This window comes from Bombyx mandarina, chromosome 22 (genome assembly GCF_030267445.1).
Source record: "Bombyx mandarina strain Sakado chromosome 22, ASM3026744v2".
Lineage (NCBI taxonomy): Eukaryota > Metazoa > Arthropoda > Insecta > Lepidoptera > Bombycidae > Bombyx > Bombyx mandarina.
Window position 1 is genome coordinate 4,323,197 of NC_143228.1, and position 23,507 is coordinate 4,346,703.

At 37.7% G+C, this 23,507-nt stretch overlaps 1 protein-coding gene across 5 annotated transcripts in view; it reads right to left on the reverse strand.

The window, feature by feature from the left end:
• LOC114240479 (protocadherin-like wing polarity protein stan) overlaps positions 1–23,507 on the reverse strand; it is a 241,376-nt gene that overhangs the window by 36,984 nt on the left and 180,885 nt on the right. For all 5 annotated transcript variants that reach the window (XR_016325012.1, XR_016325011.1, XM_089736809.1 and 2 more), the window contains 19 exons: positions 23,117–23,318; positions 21,731–21,871; positions 20,911–21,137; positions 18,528–18,653; positions 17,015–17,181; positions 16,176–16,318; positions 15,772–15,942; positions 14,581–14,768; positions 13,458–13,695; positions 10,775–10,979; positions 9,290–9,442; positions 8,417–8,637; positions 6,859–7,030; positions 5,695–5,990; positions 4,963–5,095; positions 3,565–3,764; positions 2,818–2,985; positions 1,028–1,202; positions 77–202 (listed from right to left, as the gene is read on the reverse strand). Coding sequence is in view for 3 of the 5 variants with exons in the window: in XM_089736809.1 (XP_089592935.1) it covers positions 77–202; positions 1,028–1,202; positions 2,818–2,985; positions 3,565–3,764; positions 4,963–5,095; positions 5,695–5,990; positions 6,859–7,030; positions 8,417–8,637; positions 9,290–9,442; positions 10,775–10,979; positions 13,458–13,695; positions 14,581–14,768; positions 15,772–15,942; positions 16,176–16,318; positions 17,015–17,181; positions 18,528–18,653; positions 20,911–21,137; positions 21,731–21,871; positions 23,117–23,318 (3,452 nt within the window). In the remaining 2 variants the exon portion in view is untranslated. The remainder of the gene's footprint in view (positions 1–76; positions 203–1,027; positions 1,203–2,817; positions 2,986–3,564; positions 3,765–4,962; positions 5,096–5,694; positions 5,991–6,858; positions 7,031–8,416; positions 8,638–9,289; positions 9,443–10,774; positions 10,980–13,457; positions 13,696–14,580; positions 14,769–15,771; positions 15,943–16,175; positions 16,319–17,014; positions 17,182–18,527; positions 18,654–20,910; positions 21,138–21,730; positions 21,872–23,116; positions 23,319–23,507) is intronic.

The following is a 23,507-nucleotide window of genomic DNA, read 5'->3' on the forward strand; positions in this document are numbered from 1 at the left end:
CAAATCGGTCCAGCCGTTCTGGAGTTTTAGCGAGACTAACGAACAGCAATTTTTTATATATATATAGATTACTGACCCGTGAAGCCGGCGGCGCAGACGCACGTGTAGCCGCCTTCTCTCCGGACGCACGTTCCGTTGTTGACGCACGGAGACGAAAAGCAGAGGTCCACCTCCGTGTCGCACATGTAGTGTTCTCTCGAGCCTGGCGACGTGAACTTTCATTCGTACTTGTTTTTTTTGCTCACTCAGGTGAACTAACTATTGGTCCACCCGGTATTAGAACGGCCATAGACATCAATAATGTAAATGCCATATACTCGTAATAGGTCTGAATAGAAAAAGGGGACATTTTGCACCGACTACCCACAGCAGGATAAGAAGAATGGTATTTTTTTTTCCTACCTATGCTTGAGAGGCTATATCAGCATTACTCTAGCGTGTAGGTAAGCTCTCGGGGCTTAAACCCGTGCCAGTGTTAGCAATACCTCCTATTGCTAACACTGGCCCTAGCAAGAGTAGTGCTTCGCAGAATCTACCACCGGATCGGAAACGCGACCCACTAAGAAGATCCGGCGAGAAGCTCAGTGCGCTGTGTCTATGGGTTAGTTTACTCGCCGAACCCTTCGTCGCTAGCGATGGGTTCGGCGAGGACGATGCCCGGTGCTTGAGGTACCTAAAAGCACCGTTAGTGGATCGGGAGGATCCGTGATGACGTGTTTAGGGCAACGTCGACTGTTTACCATTCGGTCCACAGGATCGGGTATGTAATTTCCGGCGGCCGCGACAAGAGGTTTTTCGTATCGTGCGCAAAGTGGCGCATTGATGCCGACTGTATATATAATACTTACCGATTGAATCAAGCCCCAGGTCATCATCAGAATAGTCAAACTTGCATACATTTATATTAATAAAATACTTTTACTGGCGGTATAATGTAAGCTTGCGCGTTTAGTTACCCCCATCCTGCCTATTTAAGCAGGCTTAAAGGCACAAAGAAGTCTTATTTAAGATGACATGTATATATTACCGGTAAAACCTTCCGGACATTGGCATGTGAATGACGTCACAGGATATATAGGTCTGAACAGGACCGAGTCGCTATTCACGAAGCCCGAAGCGTTTCCGAACTTGAGCACGGTCAGGCACTCCTCGAAGTTGAGACAGGGCTCGTGAACGCAGATGTTGTCATCGAACGGAAGGACCTAAAGGAAAATAGACTTTAATGACGCGGCGCGAAGGTAGATTTTTATTTTTTAGTCATGTGATTTTGTTCAACTTTGAATCGGTGAATACAGGAGTAATTATAGGCACGTCGTTAATTGAGCACCACCACATCTTGAGTTTTTGTTAACATATTCACAGCTCACAGCCCACCTGGTGTTGAGTGGTTACTGTAGCTCATAGACATCTACAACGTAAATGTCGCCACCCAACTTGAGATATGAGTTCTAAAGTCTCAGTATAGTTACAACGGCTGCCCCGCCCTTCAAGCCGAAACGCATTACTGCTTCACGGCAGAAATAGGCGGGGCGGTGGTATCTACCCGTGTGGACTCACAAGAGGTCCTACCACCAGTAATTACGCAAATTATAATTTAGCGAATTTTGTATTTTATTACACGGTGTTATGTTATACTATTACAAAACAAATATAGCTGTTTGAATTAACGAACAGTACTTGAAAATCTAATAATTCGACTTTCTTTGGAGCGAAAGCAAAACTCCTTTAATGTTACTAACAATAAAAAAGTACTTAGCAACATTGATTTATATAATATGTTAGTTCATATTTATAATACAATATTGCTTGTAGCGGCGTCAGGGTGTACACTAAGCATGTAATGTTTTATTAATGTTGAGCGCATAGGCAAGCTTAATCCGCAAACAAATATAGCTTTGCAGTTCAATAAACTATGAGGCATTATTGTACGTACTGCCTATTTTATATTTATGTGTACCATATATAAATAGTTTAGGTAATTTAATAATAATTTATAATTAGTACAGTCAGTTGAATAGCATACTGGTAGTTCAATGATAATTAATACAGTCGGCTGAATGGCATACTGGTAGTTCAATGATAATTAATACAGTCGGCTGAATAGCATACTGGTAGTTCAATGATAATTAATACAGTCGGCTGAATAGCATACTGGTAGTTCAATGATAATTAATACAGTCGGCTGAATAGCATACTGGTAGTTCAATGATAATTAATAAAGTCGGCTGATTGGCATACTGTTAGTTTTGTTGTGACTTTTAAGCTAGTTTTTCACAAAGCGAACAACACTCGGTATTTACTCACACTACGCATGGATAACTAGAAGAAAACGTGAACGTCTCGTTAGTTTAATTTGATTTTGAATGTTCGAATTTATAATAATAAAAAAATTTGGTTTCATTTCATTCGGTTTTCATGATTCGTAAACAATAGAATAAAAAGTATTTTTAAGGTTTAGTTTCGTGTTTATTATAATTATTGCTATATTACTTCAGACGTTCCGAATATTTTACGGCTTTCGTGTTAGCAGACGACTGATCGCGGACACGTAAACCGTAAAAGTAGGTTTAATTATGGGTTAATTTCATTCGTAAACAAATAAGTTACATTCGAGGTTCGTGAATTTGTAATAGGAAAACCTTGTAATTTAATCGCGGAACGTATGAATTTTTTGGGATCAATGTTCATAGTTAGTATTATTTTTTTAGATTTATTTTTAATATACTTTGATCAAAAATCTCTGTTAGAAAATCTTTCTTTCGATAGTGTACATTCAAAATACGCTTCTACGAGTATGAGCTTAAGTCTCAATATTACCTGTACAGTGGCGAGTCTGGCTAGAGTGGTTCTGTGTAAGTAGACCCGTTCGCGCAGGTGCGTCGGCGAGTAGTGCGGCGAGGGGTCTCCCGCGACCCCCACCTCCGCGTCCGGCCGCCGCGCCGAGAACGAAACGTTCAAAATGTTGCCAGTAACGTCGGTGTCGTCCTGAGAACAATGCAATTTCAACTTCTAGTGTTGCAATAACACATTCAATATTCTACTATTCGGTAGAATTAAAACGTTTCGCGAAATTTACAAATTCGTTAATTTTTATTATTATTGTCTAATTTAATTTTTTTAGTATGATTTTAAGTTTCAATTAATTCTAATAGTGGCTTTGTTAACTTTGGCTTGGTCGGTTAACTTTTTTAATTGTGGCTTTGTTAAAGTTGTATATATTTAATTAGAATATCTTAATATGATACACTCAAGTCGGTTTCACTCACAGCGTGCGACTTCGTTACATTTTTAGTATTTATTCATTTACAACTAAATTATTTTTTCACTAGCAAATAAAAAAATAGTTTATTAATACTAAATTTTGAAATGAAGCCGGATTAAAAAAGGATTACTGGTGGCCCGGAGGCCTTTCCTGTTTCACCAGGACCGACGGGCGAGCAAAGGTTTAGCCAGGAAGAATGGGATCTGCTAATAGCTGCCCGAGTGCCTCCGAAGGAACCTAACTACTGAAGAACAGCTGCTTCGCGAATAAATCTACTAATGGAACTAATAATACTCATTTACCTGTACGCTGAAGATGTAAATGTTCTCTTTAGGACACGGGATGATAGCCGCTAGGCCGTCTATGAAGAAACCCAAGAGTGGCGAGAGGAACTGTTCCGCCGTCATGTCATTCAACCTGACGGTGATCGAGTTGAGTAACATTTCCTCGGTTATAAGTCGCACGGAAAGTTGCATCATCGCTTTGATCTCGTTCACACCATCTATCGAGATGAAGGCAACCGATGAGTTGACATAACACTCAAATGTTTATTAATCTTTGCCCTAACGTATTCTGTATCAAATATTAACTGTCGCATCTACACTTTATCTACTCATTGTACAGAGTCGTATAATAAAATAAGTTGGACTTTTTGTCGGGAACGCGAGGAGTGAAGTTGTGTGATTTGTTTTATTTTGTCTATTTAGTGTTTCTTCGGGGTTAAATGTGTAATAACGGTGGTTTATTAACTGTTTAATATCTGTGAAAGTGCACAAATGTGGGAAAATGAAACAAAGCCGCTGGACGTAACTTCTCGGAATCCTCCAAAAAGTCCACTGAAAAAATCTTAGTAAATGACCACCATTTTACTGAGATTATATTTCATCCCATATCATCTCATTTTATTTCATTTAATTTCATCCCAGTTGATTAATGTCTCAAATTAATAATCTTCATTTCACTCCATAATATCATTTTTCATAAAAATATGAATATAAATTAAAATAAGACATGACTTAAAGGTCTCAGTTACCAGATCATAAAATCCCTTAAAAAAAAAGTTACTCTTCCTAATAAGACAGTGTATCATTACACTTTGCAATAAACGGTTACTTCTATAACGGTTTTCTCAATTAATTAACCCCATTCAGAAAAATTAAAAAAAATATGTTTGAAGTAATATACCTAGTATAAAATAAAAATACGATATTAATTAAACCCTGAAAGTGATTTGAGTAGGGAATTAAAAAAAGAATGTTATTGTAGTTTCTCATGGAAATTAATGCCGGGCCACAGACACCACTTTTACCTAACTCCGTCGAGTTCTCATGTCCCCTTAGGGGGCTGCTGCCTAATACTAAGGTCACCTTAATATAGTTTTAGAGAAAGATAGAGAGAGGGAGAGTATACTTTTGTTGTACACCAAAAGCACTATTAATTTTAATTTTATGTATGTAAAGTGTACAAAATTATGCTGTCAAAAACCATTCTCCAGTTGGTGGTGGAAATTGGAATTGTGGAGAATTAAATTGGGGGCATGTACAGTACTAGTCCGAATAGACTAGACTATTAGCGTGTCGTGCGACAGAGATAACGCTATACGAAGTCATAATTAACCGATTGTCTCTTTCCATAAGTTGATGTGCAGTATTTATTGGCGGGCACTGTACGCTACGAGCCGAACACGTTTTGATATTTACCGGTGACCGATACTTCCATCGTTGCCAGTTTCGGCACGTTCGTGTTGAGTTGAGGCGATAACGTCATAGAACCGGTCGTTTCGTTCAGTAATATCAGGTTTGCGTTGTTTCCAGATAGGATTCGATATTGCAACTGAAAAAAATTGGCACGACGTTAATAATCTGTTTTCAAAGTCAATAGACTTTATTCCATATTCAAAATGCTTCGATTCTTTTTTTAAATGATTTTGTCTATATTGATGGGTGGAAGGTTATTTGGTTTAGCGACAATTCGCTTAATACGCGACGTTATCTTTGTAAATACCTAAAGGTGCGTTTTATTTTGTATTAGCATCAACAATTCGATGTTTTTAATTGAACATTCAAATAGCTAAAGAAGTTTTTTTGTTACGATATTCTTTCCAAATTTTAAACTTTAAATGGCTCTCCTGTAAAGCTGCAAAAACGTCGCATAAACCATAATAATTATGTAACATCGATTTTCGTTTTCACCTATTGATATATTTAAAAATTAATATCAATGTTTGTTTATACGTTTGTAAATCAGGCATCTGATTGTGATGGTGCAGTTCTCATTGGCCCTCCATGGAAACTTCCTGTCATAGTATCATCAAAGTACGATAGATGACGCGTGAGTGGCAGTTTCAAAAAATCTATGCCTTTCATACAATTAGCGATAGTCATAGCGGAATGTGACTGGACCTCACTAGCTAATGTTTATTTGGAACTCACCTTGTCTGTGACGTCAGCGTCATAAGCTGGCACCCTGCCAAATGGTCCCACTGGAAAACAATCCTTATAGTTGTTGAAAATGATTTGAAAGTCCTTCATCACTGGCGCGTTGTCGTTGACATCGGTCACGAGTATTTCCACTCTGACGTCGTTCCAGAGCGGAGGGCTCGCCGCTCTGATAACCAATTCGTACTTCTTCCTGGGGCTCTCGTAGTCGAGATCCACCATTGTTACTAGTTCAGCCTTGTCGGAGCCTTGACGAGTTTCCAGCGAAAAACTGTTCGAATCGTCACCTCCTTTAATAAAATAATATATAATTATTATTAGCCATGTTCTTATGGATTATAATGAGTACAAAATATGTAGTCTGTCTAGACCAGGGGTGGGCAAATATTTTGATAGTCGAACCACATTGCAGATGAAAATTTGACCTCGGGCCAAACAGTTTTTTTTCTAATTTTAAGAATAGTTTGTCTAAGGATGTCAATTAATGACTTTTTTATAACTTTTGAGAAAATTAGTTCAGATTCTTCGAATTGAAAAATATGTTAAGCAAGTACATCAGTTTCAGTTTCATTATTTCTTTAGTGTTTTACGATGCATGCACCCTGAGTAGTCTATATCTCCTTTTATTTCGTTTAATTTTCCGCGAATTTATTACGGAAAGATATTTCTCCAAATTAAAATTAATATAAAATAACTTGCGTTCTACTATATCGCAGGAGAAAATGGCGGCTTCAGATTTAAGTTATTTTGTTTATTCATGCTATCATTTTAATGAATTTTAATTAATGAATGAAACTTCTTTGTATATATTATATAGATTTTATGGTGCGTGAAGTAATCAAGTCTAAACTGAGTTTATAATGTGATATTAGAATGAAATTTCGAATTTCGAATTGAATTGTTTTCAACGGTGTAATTCGGATATGAAATCGAAATGAATTAATATGACAATAGCGTGAATTTTGAATTTCGAATTGAATTATTTTTGACGGATTAATTAGGACATAGAATCGAGATGCCTTATTATAGAGTGAGTATCGAATTTCGAATCGATTTACTTTTGACGGTATAATTCAGATATGGGATCGAGACGACTTATTATTATAATAAAGTTTTGAATTTAGAATCGATTTACTTTTGAATTTAAAATCCAGATACCTTTGATAGAGTAGTGCACAACAGCGTTGGGTCCTTCGTCGGGATCGTGCGCGCGTATCTCTCCGATCGTGGTGCCGATGGGACTGTTCTCCGATATGTAAAACGTGAGGCAATCGCTTTCGAACACCGGTGGCGAGTCGTTGATATCTTCTATCTTTATGTGGACTATAACCTGTAAATTAAGAATTATCGTAAACGGCTCTATAGTGTTTTAGTGAATGCACATTGGCTGTGTACCGCAATACGTATAGGTACCAATGCATACAAAAAAAGAACTCGAACACAATGTTAACATTTATTTTTAGTAAATATAAATATATTATATTCAATAATAGCACTAAACGAAGTTGATGATAAATGTATACAGTTATATTGCCAAAAGCACTTTAAGACTATCTGTATACCGACGTCTAATCAATTCGGTTTTTTTTTTATAAGGCTTACAAAAATACACATTACAAGCTTTAAAAAAAGGTACACAAAAAACAACGTGTAAAAAATCTGGCTTGTAACATAAGTCGTAAATGTACGTACGACTTATCAAAATAAATGTGCTAAATACACAATGTTCCTAACAACTATACAATAAAATAATATATTAACGAAAACTATCTTAGCGTCTAATGTTTTTTTTTTTTTTTTTTTCCTTTATTGCTTAGATTGGTGGACGAGCTCACAGCCCACCTGGTGTTAAGTGGTTACTGGAGCCCATAGACATCTACAACGTAAATGCGCCACCCACCTTGAGATATAAGTTCTAAGGTCTTTTTTTTTTTTTTTATTGCCTTTGTAGGCAGACGGGCATACGGCCCACCTGATGGTGAGTGGTTACCGTCGCCCATGGACTTCAGCAATGCCAGGGGCAGAGCCAAGCCGCTGCCTACCTAAGGTCTCAAGTATAGTTACAACGGCTGCCTCACCCTTCAAACCGAAACGCATTACTGCTTTACGGCAGAAATAGACGGGGTGATGGTACCTACCCGTGTGGACTCTCAAGAGGTCCTACCACCAGTGATTACGCAAATTATAATTTTGCGGGTTTGATTTTTATTACACGATGTTATTCCTTCACCGTGGAAGTCAATCGTGAACTTTATGTACGTATTTCATTACAAAAATTGGTACCCGCCTGCGGGATTCGAACACCGGTGCAACGCTACATACAAATGCACCGGACGTCTTATCCTTTAGGCCACAACGACTTCAAAATTGCTCACGATCCACCTGATGTTAAGTGATTACCGGAGCCCATAGACATCTACAGCGTAAACGCCGCCACCTACCTTGAGATATGAGTTCTGAGGTCTCAGCTTATACAGTACAACGGCTGCCCCACCCTTCAAACCGAAACGCATTACTACTTCACGGCAGAAATAGGCAGGGTGGTGATACCTACCCGCGCGGACTCATAAGACGTCCTACCTTCAGTAAATTCTTTCTATTTACAATAAACACTAAACAGTTATACTACTTCATATACCATTAACATGTTGGTCTTATTACGGCACATAAGGAGCTAAGTAACAATGTCCAAATGATTTAACAACCTAATACTTACAGTCGAGCTTTGCGGTGGAGTTCCACCATCAATGGCCACGGCCTTTAAGTCATGAGTCGCTACTGACTCTCTGTCCAGAGCCTTGTTCGTTCTGATAACACCCGAAGCTGGATCAATGACAAATGAGCCTTCCTCCCTGTCTTTAGGGTCTAATTCGTAATGAACGCGACCGTTCAAACCGACGTCAGCGTCCGTCGCGCCGACCTGAGTTACCGATGTACCTGTAAACGAGTTAAAAAAGCCTGAAGTGACATTTACGAAAACAACAACTAAGCCAGGGCTGTTCAAGCTACATACATACCTTTGCAAGCTAATTAAATTTACTCCAAAAGCTGGACGGCCGTAGACTAAATTTATTTTCAAAAACTATAGACCTACTTTCCGGGAATTCCCCAATAATAGTAAAATATAGCTTCACTTTCAAATGATGTCATGGGAATGGAATGTTTCAAGAATAAAAATTAAAAATTATACCAAATATTGATTATATGTTTTGACAAAGATTTCTATTAAGCAAAGCATTTATATCCATAAGCAAAGCATTTATATCCAGAACAATTTTCTGATAAAAACATGCGTCGCCGGCCGCATGAAAAAAAGCAGCGGTCCATTGTCTGGACAGCCCTGAACTAAGCAATACCTAAATATGTATTAGATGTTTGTTCGCATGCAAGCGATTATTAGCAAGATCGTTTCGAAATCTCTTGAGATATTGTTGTTATTACGGAGAAGGTTTACGAACAGGTAGTCCCGGGTTGCGTAAGCGTGTGACTGCTTCGCGGCAATAGGCTGGGTAAACATCCGACCAGATACCACCAATGAAGCACTCTGGTCAGGTTTCATTTGTTTGGAGAGGCCGAATTTCCAACTCACCAACTAAAGCGTCCTCCATTATGTTCGCGGTGTAGAGCTGTTGCTTGAAGACCGGTTCGTTGTCATTCACATCGACGACCGATATCTCGACGTCGGTTGTGTCAGACAGGGAGGGTACACCGCCATCTCGGGCGGTCACAGTTAATAAATATCCTTAAAATAAACGTCACACTTTTTTAGTTTTGGCGCCAATTTGTAAATGTAATATAGTATTAGGTGATCGATGCGCTTCGGCTGTACGCACGAAAAAATGTCACGTTCCGCTTGAACGCGCAAGTCAGAGCGCGGAACAAGAGTTAGGGAGGCACAATCTGCCCAAGGGTTGGTTTGTGACACATTTATCTCTCTTCTCGCGTGACGTCAGAGCTATTCGAATAATTCTGCTACTGATGTTATCATGTAAGCCTATCGTCAGTAAACCGATTTCATCATCATCATCATCATCATCATCAACAGCCCACAGTCGTCCACTGCTGGACATAGGCCTTTAAACCGATTTACAGACAAACAATTATAATTTTTTTTTTTTAATAAATCTTATAGTAGTCGGAAATAGTGTAACATCAATTAAAGAAAAAACGAGATTAAATCGTAGTATAAGCTATTTTAATTACAAAAAATTATATCCATTCGGTATCCACACTGGGTGGAGATATTATGTAGTATCAAGGACGTTTTATTTCAGTTACAATTAGGGCCGATCGTTTACCTTACTTCACCTGGGAAATCTGGGAAATGTCAAGTCTGACATTGACAGTCAACCATAGCCAACTATTTCATTTAAAGTAAATTATAAGACAAAGAATTTAGAGAATTTTGTAGTTGTATCGATTGAGTCTGACTATCTCTTAATTAATATCTGAATTTATATTTCATTTTGTTCAAAGATATTTTCATCACCGAAGCTCATGGACTCCAACTATGCCAGCGAATAGATAATACGCTACCACTTATAGCTTAGACTATCATAACGTAAGATCCTCTGATCTTGAAAACTAGACCTTATTACGCTGTAAATGTGCACTAATTAATTTATATATTTTGTAATTTTGTTAATATTTCTATTATGCACTTGGATCACGCCAACATCTGTGGTTTCCAAAATCATCTCTATCAAAAGGAAGTCCATACTTTAGTAATAACATTTCTATATATTACTAGCTAGCTGTACCTGTTTGCTTCGCTGGACATTTAAAATTAGAATTACTATGTCTCACCCCACAAACATTCTCATCATTAACGCCCCCGCAACTGTTGTAGGGAGTCCAACACTCATATAAATATTAGCCTATCCATTAAATACATGTATTTTCTACATGGATACCAAGTTTCAAGTCAATCGGATGCATGATTCAGTAGTTATAACGTAACATCCGTAAAAACCACTGTAGATTTATATATTAGTATCCTAAGTATCCTAAGTATTGGTATTGGTATTTGGTATCCTAAGTGCACGAGGAAGGGTCTTGTATTGTAATCTCTTACCACTCATAGTTTCTCTGTCGAGTAACTTATTGGTCGTAATGGCTCCCGTTTGCGGATTAATCACGAACTGTTGGTCGTGGTGTGCGACGGCCTCATTGGATATTTCTGAGCTGAGGCTGTACGTGATCTGCGCATTGATTCCTACATCGCTGTCCGTTGCTGAGACGACTAGCACCGTTGTGCCGACCGGTGCATCTTCGAAAACCTGTAAGGTTTCAAGGAGGGCATTAAAAATAATTAATTCAGTGCCAGCCTAGGGCTCCGGAAACCAGCACGAGGTGCCCGTCGAACACGTGCCGTAATCCGCGGCGCCGTATTTTAACAAAATATTGTCTAATCACTCACCGGAACCGATGACCTCATCGACTCACGCCGTATCACTTAGGGAGAAGGCTTTAGGTCGAGGATGGATAAGGAAAAGTGATAACGAAAAACCGTAGGGACGACCGTCACAGATGAGGATACCGTCCCGTCCTTATGATTGAAATCTTACTGGTGGCCCGAAGGTCTTTCCAGTTTCACCAGGACAGGTGGGCGAGCAAAGGCTCAGCCAGGAGGGGTGAGATTTGCTAACAACTACCCGAGCGCCTCCGAAGGAGACCTAACACCAACCAACTATGAATCCACTACCGGATCGGTATCGCGACCCGCTGAGAAGATCCGGCGAGAAACTCAGCAGGCTAATGCATGGGTTAGGTTGCACGTCGACCTCTTTGTCGACTTCGACGAGTACGGTTACCGGGGTCCCTAAGCCTGCTCCTAGTATTAGAGCTAAAGGCGTCTAATGCAAAGGATATTGGATCTAATGTGTTGCCGTGGTAAAAACTCAAATACCCACAGATTGGTTTCGAATAGTGTCGATTATTATTGATTACACATTATCTTACATTGGCAGATTAATGAGTCACTAATTGCATATTGATAATAAAAAACCTATTGGTTCCTGAACGGGTGGATACCGTAATCCTGACTATTTGTGCAATAAAGCAATTGTGTCGTCGATTTTTTTGAGACATGCTTAAAGGGGATGGCCCATTTTCGGCCCAAAGCGGACAATAGATTATAGAAAAAATACTTAGTGCATTAATTTTGTCATAAATAAATATGCATTTACTTTCTTGCAAATAAGCGCCACTATAGTTTACAATAAGTAGTTTAAAAAAAGTAACTCTATTGAAAAAACAAGGATTTTTATTTTTGCGGGAAAAATATTGCCAGCTTCAAATCCTTTTACGTATGAAGTAAATATTTTGAGTATATAAATAAAACATATAAATAAATCATTTTAAGTATTATCATTAATCAAACGATTTTAATGGACTTTATGCACATAAAATAACATCGAAGACATACCCATTGGACTTTAACTTGTAACTATACTTGAGACCTTAGAACTTATATCTCAAGGTGGGTGGCGCATTTACGTTGTAGATGTATGTGGGCTCGAGTAACCACTTAGCAACACCAGGGTGGCTGTGAGCTCGCCCACCCATCTAAGCAATAAAAAAAACTTTACTAGTATTGTTATTTAAATATGTACAACTAAAACAAAAACATAAAAAATAATGTGTACTCGTAAAAAAAGATTAAGATATAAATCAATTATCGGTTATTTAAAAAAATAATCGATATATGAATTTCATGTAATTATTTTTCTTTATACTGACAACACTGAATTTAATCTGACTGACTGACACTTCGCTTGCTGCTTGTGGTGTTGTGCTTGCGTACAAAATGGATGTGTTTTGATTTTTCTTCGATTTATTTTACTTTTATCAATAACGTTTCATATTACGACTAAAAAACATTGTGTGAATTGTGGTTTTACCCTGACCGAGATTTAAAACCGTGTATATGCTCTCCTTTGCTATTTTTAGATGATACTAATTGTGTATGAAGATGAAGAAAATATAGATATTTAAAGAATTAAGTGTGTTTTTATACCCTATTGGATAAAAATAAATTAGGAACATCTTAAACATTAAGAAAAGAAAAGTTCTTGAAGTATCTCACAATCCGACACTTATTTATATAGAAAATTAACCTCAAAACGAGTTTTTATTTTTATTATATTTTTTATAATAGTGGCGTCAATTTCAATATATTTTTTAGATATCCAATACATTTAAGAATTTGAATCAGTACATTTTTATAGTAATATTTGATGTCCATCTTGGGCCTAGCACACTATGGAGAGTGGGCAATCCCCTTTTTATGTAGTAGACGGTAATGTGACGAGGAGGCGTCCTTAATAGACTTGGATGAAAGGTATGAAGGAGGATAGGCAGGAGATGGGTGCGAGGAAAAATATTACGTATGATGGGCCTGAATGGAAAAAGAAAACATGCAAGAAACAGAAGAAGAAAATTTATAACGAAGATTTAGAAACAATACGCGCAAAATGAATGTTTACAAATCCATCTGTTGTCTATAGGTAAAACTAGGGATAGGCCGGTTTTACGTCGAAATTTATTGGTTTAAATAAACTGCCATATATAATAATAAAAGCACGAATATGAAAAATTGTGGGTTAGGCAACTTTTTTGCTACGGCCTCATTAAGGGTGCTTGTCCACCGGAGCGGAGCGGAAAAACGGAGAAATATTAACCAATAAAATTGCATAAAACATTTATTTGCACAACGGACAGGCAGCCTTGTAATGGCTATTATTAGAGATACTTACTGAGGCAGTGTAAGGTGCGTTTTCGAATACGGGAGCGTAGTTATTGGCGTCGGTAATGTTGATTTGCACCATCGCTGTGTCAGATCTGCCGCCGGAGTCTGTGGCGGACACGGTCAGCACGTACCGCCTCTCCTGCTTGAAGTCCAGCGGCTGGGCTACGGTGATGAGACCGCGACCGTTCTGTGACGTTATGGAGAATCTGCCGCGAGTGTTCCCGCCTGTGATCTCGTAGTGTAACCTAAAGGTACAAACGTGTTTTAATCCAAGATCTTAGCTGATATTATTAAAATTTTGTGAGAATTCAAATCTCAAGATACTAGTTGAATTATTGATTAAAACAATAGGTCGAAAGTCGACAGTCATGCGAAGACAAGTTTTAGTGCAGTTATGTTGTTACTCATTTTGTGTTATTTTTATTTTAAAATAGTTCAACTTTTTTTTGGCTTTGTTGGGCATTAATAGTTCGCTAATTTAAAATTATTTTAAAATTAAATATATCCTGTGTCGATCTTTTGACATCGGAGATTAGCCGGAATAAAGAGAAATCAAAATAACACACCATAAAACATTTTTTGTAAGTTTTTTGCGATTACAAACAGTCACTTCAATTTTATTTATACTTATTAGAAATCAACCAAGAACTCGACTTTATAAATTGAAAAAGGAAATAAAACCGCTTGATAAAAATATAATAAAATACAGTAAAAAACATTAATTAAATATATCATCTGCTGGGAACAGAAAAAAAGTTTCATGTGATAATTTAAAAGTTATTATTTATTTATAAGTGATTAAATTGGAGATTTCTATCCTACGTTTTAAGGTACATTTTACTATAACCAGTTTCTACACAGGGAATGTTCAAATCGGATTTATTCTTTCGGTAATATCGAGATACCCAACACAGATAATAATTCTGTTAGTCTTAAGATGACGAGGTATCTCAAAATGGCTTACAAACGCTTTAGTATTTAGCCATCATAAAATAATTATACACGAATTCACGTCGGAATAATAGACAGAGCTCATGGGCAGCACTACAAAACCGCTCCTGATAAATGGAATCAGAGTTTCAATTGCATTGCCCGCAACTGCCATCCGCCACGTAAAGTCATTACGTCACCTGTTATCCTCATCGGCGTCGGTGGCAGTGAGGGTCACGACAGGTGTCCCCGGGGGCTCGTCTTCAGCCAGTTCCACTTCGTATTGTCCCGGCATAAACACCGGATCATTATCGTTCACGTCTTGTATGACGACCACAACGGTAGCTGTTGCAGAACGCGGGGGGTCGCCCCCATCCGTCGCTGTTACCTATGCAAATGCAATTGGTAGTATCAGGAGTATTGGCAGCAGTGTCCTCAGAGTATAACGCAATCCCCAAACTGCATTTACTTGAGGTAGGCAATTGCACGCCACTTATTTTTTTGTCTGTCACTATATCACTATATTTACGGCGAGGACGGTCACCGGTGCCTGAGGTACCTAAAAGCACCGTTAATGGATCGGGAGGATCCGTAATGACGTGTTAAGGGCGACGTCAACTGTTTACCATTCGGTCCACAGGATCGGGTTTGCACGCCACGGGCTATGCAGCAGTTATAAGTTCCATTTTTATTTATTTTTTATTTAGATGAGTGGACGAGTTCTCGGCTCACCTGGTGTTAAGTGGTTACCAGAGCCCAAGACATCTAGTGACACCTTGAGACATGAGTTGTAAGGTCTCACTTTTAACAGTACAACGGCAGCCCCGCCCTTCAAACCGAAGCGCATTACTGCTTCACGGCAGAAATGGGTAGGGTGGTAATACGTACCCTGCGGTCTCACGAGACATTCTCCCACCAGTAATTACGCAAATTATAATTTTGCGCGTTTGATTTTTACCCGCCTGTGGGATTCGAACACTGATGTATCGCTACAAACGAATACACCGGACGTCTTATCCTTTAGGCCACGACGTTTTATAAACGGAGTCAGTTCATATTTAAAGAGAAAGGTAACCTTTATATAATACAATTGAGATAATCAATATGATGTCTCGAAGCGAGTGGCGACATTCACGAAGTGATATCTATGGATTTCAGTAGCTGCGTTGCACTAATTAGGGAGGACGCTCATCTAATTATTCAATAATAAAATATTAAGGTATTAATTAAATCTTGTTTCCCCCCTACCGCTAACACCCACCCCCCTCAAACTATTACTCTATTTCGTAACCGATCCCATGTTGTAACTGAAAACTTAGAATACTAAAATTCTTATTGGCTATGGAATATGCGACGTCTTGACTAACTTGAAAACATTTATTCAGACTTACCAATAGTTGATATTTAGCTTGAGTTTCCCTGTCCAGTTGCCCAGAAGTATAGACCCATCCTGACCTCGGGTCTATTATGATCGGAAGGTCAACGTTCCCGGTATAGTCTTTATCCGTTAGAGTGTAAGTCAGTTCTGCGTTAACGCCTTCATCTGCATCGTATGCTTGTACCTGATGAGAAATTCTTAGTTGAACTTAGTTGAAGAGTTCGACTTGGTATCGCAGGAGTTAGCGCTTCTAACTATTGTACCAAGGGTCGTGGGTTCAATTCGCGCTTCGGGCACATATTCTTTTTGTGTTGTTTTCTACCTAATAGTTATATTTAAACGTATAGGTATTCAGTTTCTGATTCCCGTGCAGTTTCCTACTTAGCTGAAAGTTTCGGTATAGCTTAGTATACTTACTCTAACAATACTGTATCCGATAGGGACATTTTCGCTAACAGACTCTTGGAACAGCGACGTGTAGAATCTCGGAGCGTTGTCATTCACGTCTCTAATGTTGATTAAGAGTTGGGTGGTGTTCGATCTGGATGGACTGCCTCCGTCTGGAATGTAAGCGCATCATAATTCGCTGTCGGCAACACCGATCTTACTTGGTGGGTATACTGGTTTGTCTATACAAGAGCTTTTGGGTTGAAAATGCAGAGCGTCTGCCATTCACCGAGTCACTGATCTAAACGACCATTATGCCAGCTTACTTTATTTACTGGTGGTAGGACCTCTTGTGCACCGCGCGGGTAGGTACCACATTTCTATCGTGAAGCAGTAATGCGTTTCGGTTTGAAGGGTGGGGCAGCCGTTGTAACTGTACTTGAGAGCTTAGAATTTATATCTTAGGGTGGGTGGCACATTTACCTTGTAGATGTCTATGGGCTCCAGTAATCACTTAACATGCACGTCCACCCACCCATCCAAGCAATTAAAAAAAAATAGAATTATTTTAATATAATTTATATGAGTAGGTACTCTGTTGCCAATTCGACTATACCCCACACACTACAGATTAGTTTGAAAAAATACTTATTCTATAACAGGAAAAGGATAGTGTTATATCTGAGCTGCTATTGCGCTTTGAAGAGCGGGGTAGCAGTTATATGTATTATACAATTGAGAAATCGGCCTTAAGGGGGTATCGGCATTGGCATAGTGTAATCTACGTTCTTCGACAATCACTTGCTAATTCAACCAGCATAGATTAAAAAATACACACATTAAAATTTTCGTTTATTAGTCGAATTTACCTTGAGCTCTGATCACGAGTCTGTAGCTCCGGACTTGTTCGTAGTCCAGGGTCTTGACAAGCGAGACATCACCACTCAGGCTGTCTATTGAGAACTGCATCTGTGTGTTACCGCCGATGATCGCGTATCTTATTGCAGAGTTAGCACCGACGTCTGCGTCTGTTGCTCTGTGTTTTGGAATTAAAAAATGTAAAAATAAAGCGATGATACATATTTTAAGAAAAGGTCCTCTGTAACAATCAGTACCTGTCGGTGTTCAATTAGTACTTTAAATCACGTAAACCGACAAATTCAAAAGAAGGTTGTTACGGTCGATAGATAAATTCGTTCGTTTTATTGCAAGAATATGTTCTACGAATGATTTTTGGTATGCTACATTTTTTTTAACAAAAAAAAGAAACCTACTCCTTGAAAATTATACATACAAATTCCATTGCTAAGAGAAACGAAATGTGGCATTTTCAATATGTTTCAAAAGGATTTATGTTTGTGCAAATGTGAAATATCAGTCGAGAGCGTATGCCAAGTTGCAGTCCCGACGTTTCGATGTATTTTTGTTTTATTTAGCTTCCACGAGTAATATTTATTGGAAGTAGAAATATATTACTTTCGTTGTCATAATATTGCGATTTGATTCTTTCTATTTTAACAAATACGTATGAGTTTCGCTTCGCTAATATTTTTACACCATTAGTGACATTAGTTAGTAACATTTTACACATATAATTGAGCTATTCTCTGTAAATAGCTGGGTGTTATTAATTTTTTAATTGCTAATTGTAGCTCTGATTTGCATGTAATTTTGTTTTAATAGTACAATAACTGATACATGGATGTGGAGTCGCTATACATATGTACATTAACGATAAGACATTGAAGTATATAGGTACACTAGCGACCCGCCCTCGCTTCGCTTCGGAAACTGTAATTTATTATTGATTTGTTCACTATTTAATGAATGTTATTATACATACAAACCTTCCTCTTTAATTACTCTATCTATTAAAAAAAACCGCATCAAAATCCGTTGCGTAGTTTTAAAGATTTAAGCACACATAGGGACAGACAGATATAGGGACAGAGAAAGTGACTTTGTTTTATACTATGTAGTGATAATTGTGGCTTTGATCTTTAGTCTTGATATACGCGGTAGCAGTGACCTAGTTAACCCGTAGCCACTTAGTGTCAGATTAGCCACAAACTGCCTGTCCGGAATATAGTCCGTAAAGTAAGATCTTTTATTTTCAAATGCAATTAAATTTTATAAGTTTTTAAACACTAATAAAAGTTTGACAACTAACCAAATGTCGAAACCAGCATCTACTCTTAGACATTTTAATCTAAAAGTACATATTATTATCCGCAACACGCTTCGTTAGATTATAGAAACAGAGTTATCAGCAAACATGCTTCGTCAAAAAGTACAATACTTACTTACTTTCAGGTACAAGCGTCGTCATAAGTCCGTAAATACAACTTAATAAAATTACAACAGTAAAAATCGAATACTAACTTGATCTTTGCTATGACAGGATTGTCGGTTACACTGATATCTTCGTCGACGCTGACCGTGTACGTCTTCTCGCTGAACTGTGGATAGTTATCGTTGTCATCTATGATGTTCACGTGAATCGTTGCTCTGGAAACAAAAGATCTATAGATGTAAAATAGGTTGATTGCCGTCCTTACGGATCCATCAGATCCAATAACCCTTACGTTAGACACCTTTAGCTCTAACCACAGATTATAGATGATCTATAACACTAGAAGTAGGAACCCCGGTAATTGTACACGTCGAAATCGGCAAAGAATCTGTGGTGGGTAGCCATCATACAACGCAAGATATTTGACAGATGCCTGAATCTCGCTTACGACATTTTCAAGATAAGCTTGCATATATACAAGTTCCGAACAACAACATTTGGACCGTCGGTCTACCGAACAATATTACCCGCTCGGTGGAAGATCTTCCTCTCGTTGTTTAAGCTCCCCAAAAGTTCGACGTCCAACCTAACCTAATCATCAGCCCACTGAGTTTCTCGTCGGATCTTCTCAGCGGGTCGCGATTCGGTAGTAGATTCATTCGCAAAACAGTTAATTTTGAGTTGTTAGGTCTCCCTTGGAGGCGCTCGGGTAGCTGTTAGCAAATTCCAACTTTCCTGGCTGAGCCCTTGCTCGCCCACCTGCCCTGGTAAAACTGGAAAGGTCTCCGGGCCACCAGTAATCTCTCGAACATAAAAAAAGGTTGATTGTGTCTGCGCTCGGTGGATGAATAGTGATCAATCAATCTCACAAGTCGGACGAGTCTAGAGTTCCCCGCTAAACCAAGAGCTACGAAAAGACACGTTATAAAAAATAAATAAACTTCAAGATAAGTTAGTAATAAAAATACATTCCGAAGAGAGGATTTAGATGCGATTTTTCCAACGAGTTCCCTGTAGTATATCTATTTTTGATGTGAATGGTAGTTGAATTTTATTTAAGTCACAGAATATGAAAGTTATTTTTTTTTTACAAAAAGCGTATTTTATACGTATCACCGGTGTGATTAAACTCAGCCTTTACTGTCGTTCATTTGATTTCAAAACAAAATTTCTTCGATGCATTAACTTACGGGACTTTAAATACGTTTAATAAAAAAATGTGATGTTAATTTATAACTAATGAGCATGATTGATAATTGCGTTCACTAATTAATAATTTATTACCAATTATTGCATAATATTTCAAGTTTATTATAAAGCTTAGATGTTGTATAAGTTATCTCGTTATCTCCTCGTCAACTCTAATCGTTAATAAATTTAGAGTTAATGTTTTTTGTGGATTTTAAGTGTCTTTCTCACAACGCGCTTTAGCTATTTCTATATTATAAAAAAATTGGAATTTATTTTGATCTCAATTTTTTTTGTACCAAGTGCACACACATTTCACTAAATTTTTTTTGTCGGGTTAAGTAATTGCCGGAATCCATAAATATCACAACGTAACCACCCCTTAACCATCCAGTTTCAAACATGACATCAAAGTCTCTATTTCATTTTATTTCTGCTTTGATTGGTCGACGAACTCAGCGCCCACTCGATGCTACGTGGAATCTTAACACACCCTACCAACAATACCGTCTTTACCATAAGGGCACACGGGGCCCGTGCCCAGGGCCCCCATTCTCAGGGGGCCCCGAAGGACCGACAATTTGGTTACCAATTGTAGTCGAGAGCGGTCATTTTCGCAGCTTAAGAGAATAAAAAATGAATTGCGAACAACAATATTACAAGAATGGCTGAGTAATTTGTCAATTATGGGCATAGAAAGTGATATCCTTAAAAAAATTGACTTTAAAGATATAATGGAATATTTTGCTCAACAGAAATCCCGAAAGAAACCATTATCGTAATCGTAACCAAAAAACCAGCAGCATTCTAATATAATTAATATTATTATATCATACTGTATTTTATTACCTATAATAAATGGTCATGCTCAGTAGAAAAATGTTATTATAATTCGCTTTTTTTACTTTCCAAAAGGGCCTCAAATTCTTGTGTGCCCACGGGCCCCAGCCTAGTTTAAGACGTCCCTGCCTACCGATATTAAATATTATTTATGATGTTTTAAAGCAGTATACACAGATAATCTCGGATTACGATTTTACTTCAGATGTACTATTTATAGAAGACTAGCGACCCGCCCTCGCTTCGCTTCTGAAACTGTAATTTATTATTGATTTCTCCACTATTTAATGGATGTTAAAATACATATAAACCTTCCTTTTCAATCACTCTATCTATTAAAAAAAACCGCATCAAAATCCGTTGCGTAGTTTAAAGATTTAAGCATACATAGGGATATAAGGACAGAGAAAGCGACTTTGTTTTATACTATGTAGTGATACTCACGTGCTAGACAGTCTATCAGAGACGGGACTGGCTTGGTCCGTGGCCTTCACCAAGACTGTGTACCGGGCCACCTTCTCACGGTCTAGGGAAGCTCTAGTGAGAAGGGCTCCACTACGCCCATCTATTCTGAACACGTCTTGAACTGAACTAGAACCCGAATCCGTTGATTCACTAGCGTCTTCTGGATTGAGAGTATCTGCTGTTACTAGTTCGATTGTGTATTCGACCTGAAAAAAAGGTTTTTTTTCTTTCTTTATATTTCTGAAGTATAACTATAAATTTCCTTTAACATGACCAATTAGATACATCGTTATAATACCGTTGATGCAATTGTATTATTTATTTATAACTTTATATACTAGACAGTGTAAAGGCGGACTTAATGCCATAGGCATTCTCTGACAGTCTACCTTAGGGGAGTGCAGAAATAAACCTTGGTAGGTAGGTATAGTGTGATAGTGATATTATTTAAACATATGTGTATATATAAATTACATAATATTTATAGATACAAATACTCGTACTTAAATAAATTCATATTATTATACATAAGATAGACTGTATTTGTAATAAATAAGAGTTGTACAGTAGAAGCAAATACCAGTTGTTATATCTGCACCAATGAACATGGCCACCACAACACAAATGTAGCCGCGCACATCTTTGTATATGTTTAAATCTATTTGGACAGTGGTGAGATATTATAAGGTATGGTTTGATATACGAATTTGCAGATCAGATAATGTTTAACTCCCATGGTCCAACAGCACGCTTTGTCACAGTAACGTCTATCAATAATACTGAAAACCATATTGAATACCTCGGCATTTTTTCCTATATCCTGGTCAGTGGCCTTTAGTGTTAGGACCGTTGTACCAGAACTGGCGCCTTCTCGAACCGAAGCTTCGTACTGCTGCATCTCGAACACCGGCGAATGATCATTGCAATCCAGAACATTAATCTGTTGATGTATACAAATGACACACTCATTTTTGGAACGAAGTTCCTTATGGGACGATGCGGATGGGTACCGATGGGTACCGATACCGATACCGATGGGTTGCCGGTAACCGGCAAAAAAACGTCCGTAACGTAAGATTTTTATTATTTATGTATAGTCTTAGTATGATGGCTATACAGTGTCTAATGTATAGTCTACGTGATGACGGTTATTATTATTATTCATATAAAAAGCTGTTTCTTGATATACATATTATTATTATATATTTTTTATAAATTATTGTGAATAAAATAAAGTTGATAGCTTTGTAAAGTAGTTTTTTTTATCCATAAAAAAATCATGAAAAAAAATGTATACCCGAATAATTATTTTCTTTATACCTCGAATAGAACTTAAAATTAATATTTTAATAATAAGGAACGATGAGGATAATAAGGAACGAAATAATAAGGAACTTCGTTCCTATCCGGTGTCCCACGACAACACACATCTATTTTCTTTATTTAAGAACTGATTTTGAAGAATGGCGATCAGATATCTGACATGATGCATCCCTTAACAAACCACGGACCTACGTTTCCATATATTTTAAGTATAATCGTATTCGATTGCATAGTTAAAGTACAAAATTTAATAAATCAATTTCTATTGTTCTTAATTACGGGGGGTACCGAGTGTATTTATCTCACAGCAACATCTGGCTAAAGCGGAAACTCTAAAAGCCGGTATCAATGGAAAGATTAGAGCAACAATAATGGGTTAATAAGAAATTATTAGGGTATTATTACGCGGTAGGGTTATCTAAGCTGAAAGATAATGTAATACATAAACAAACAAATGCGATTTCGGTGTTCCGATTTTCGGGTTCTGTAAATGTTGTAGATATTATCGTGCTTTTAACACTCGTAACAAGCGCTTTGCTTATTAAAGGGAACGCTTTTTTCGCTGAAGAATACTTGGCCGTGGTTGCTTATTATCTGATTGAATATATGAGAATTTAATCATCAATATTAAAGTACTAGTTAATAGAGATGTTAATATATGTTTTAAAATTCACCTCCAATGGCGAAAATTACTTCAATTATGTTTTAAAATTGTAATTTATTAAAGTATTCGAAGCGTTGGATTACATTTCACTAAGCTCATATAAATTATTACAGTACATTCTTGCTGTCTTGATTAAAACATTCTAAGTTTAAATGCGCGTTTTATTTTCCCGATTTCGTTTGGCCAGCCAGTACTTGCCTGTAATGTCGTAGTTCCGCTTCTTGGCGGAAAGGTGTCGTCTTGAGCCACAACCCTGAAGTAATGTACATCTAGTCTCTCTCGATCCAGCCTTGCTTGTGTAGTCACCACGCCCGATCTCGTGTCCACAGCGAACATGCCAGCCGATCTCGAGTCGAGTAGACTTGACATCGAATATGTCACGGGACTGTTTTCTGGATCTCTGTCGTGGGAAACAAGTTAAGTATTTTATTAATACTAATGTTTTTTACTGACAGTTTGTTCATGGTCAGAAGATTTGTTGAAGTGAAACTTCTTTAGAATCGTTGTGATTTCAAACTCGATGAAACGAAAAAATAAGTCCATAGAGACACAAACATATAAATGTATAGGATTCAGCCGGCGAGAGAAT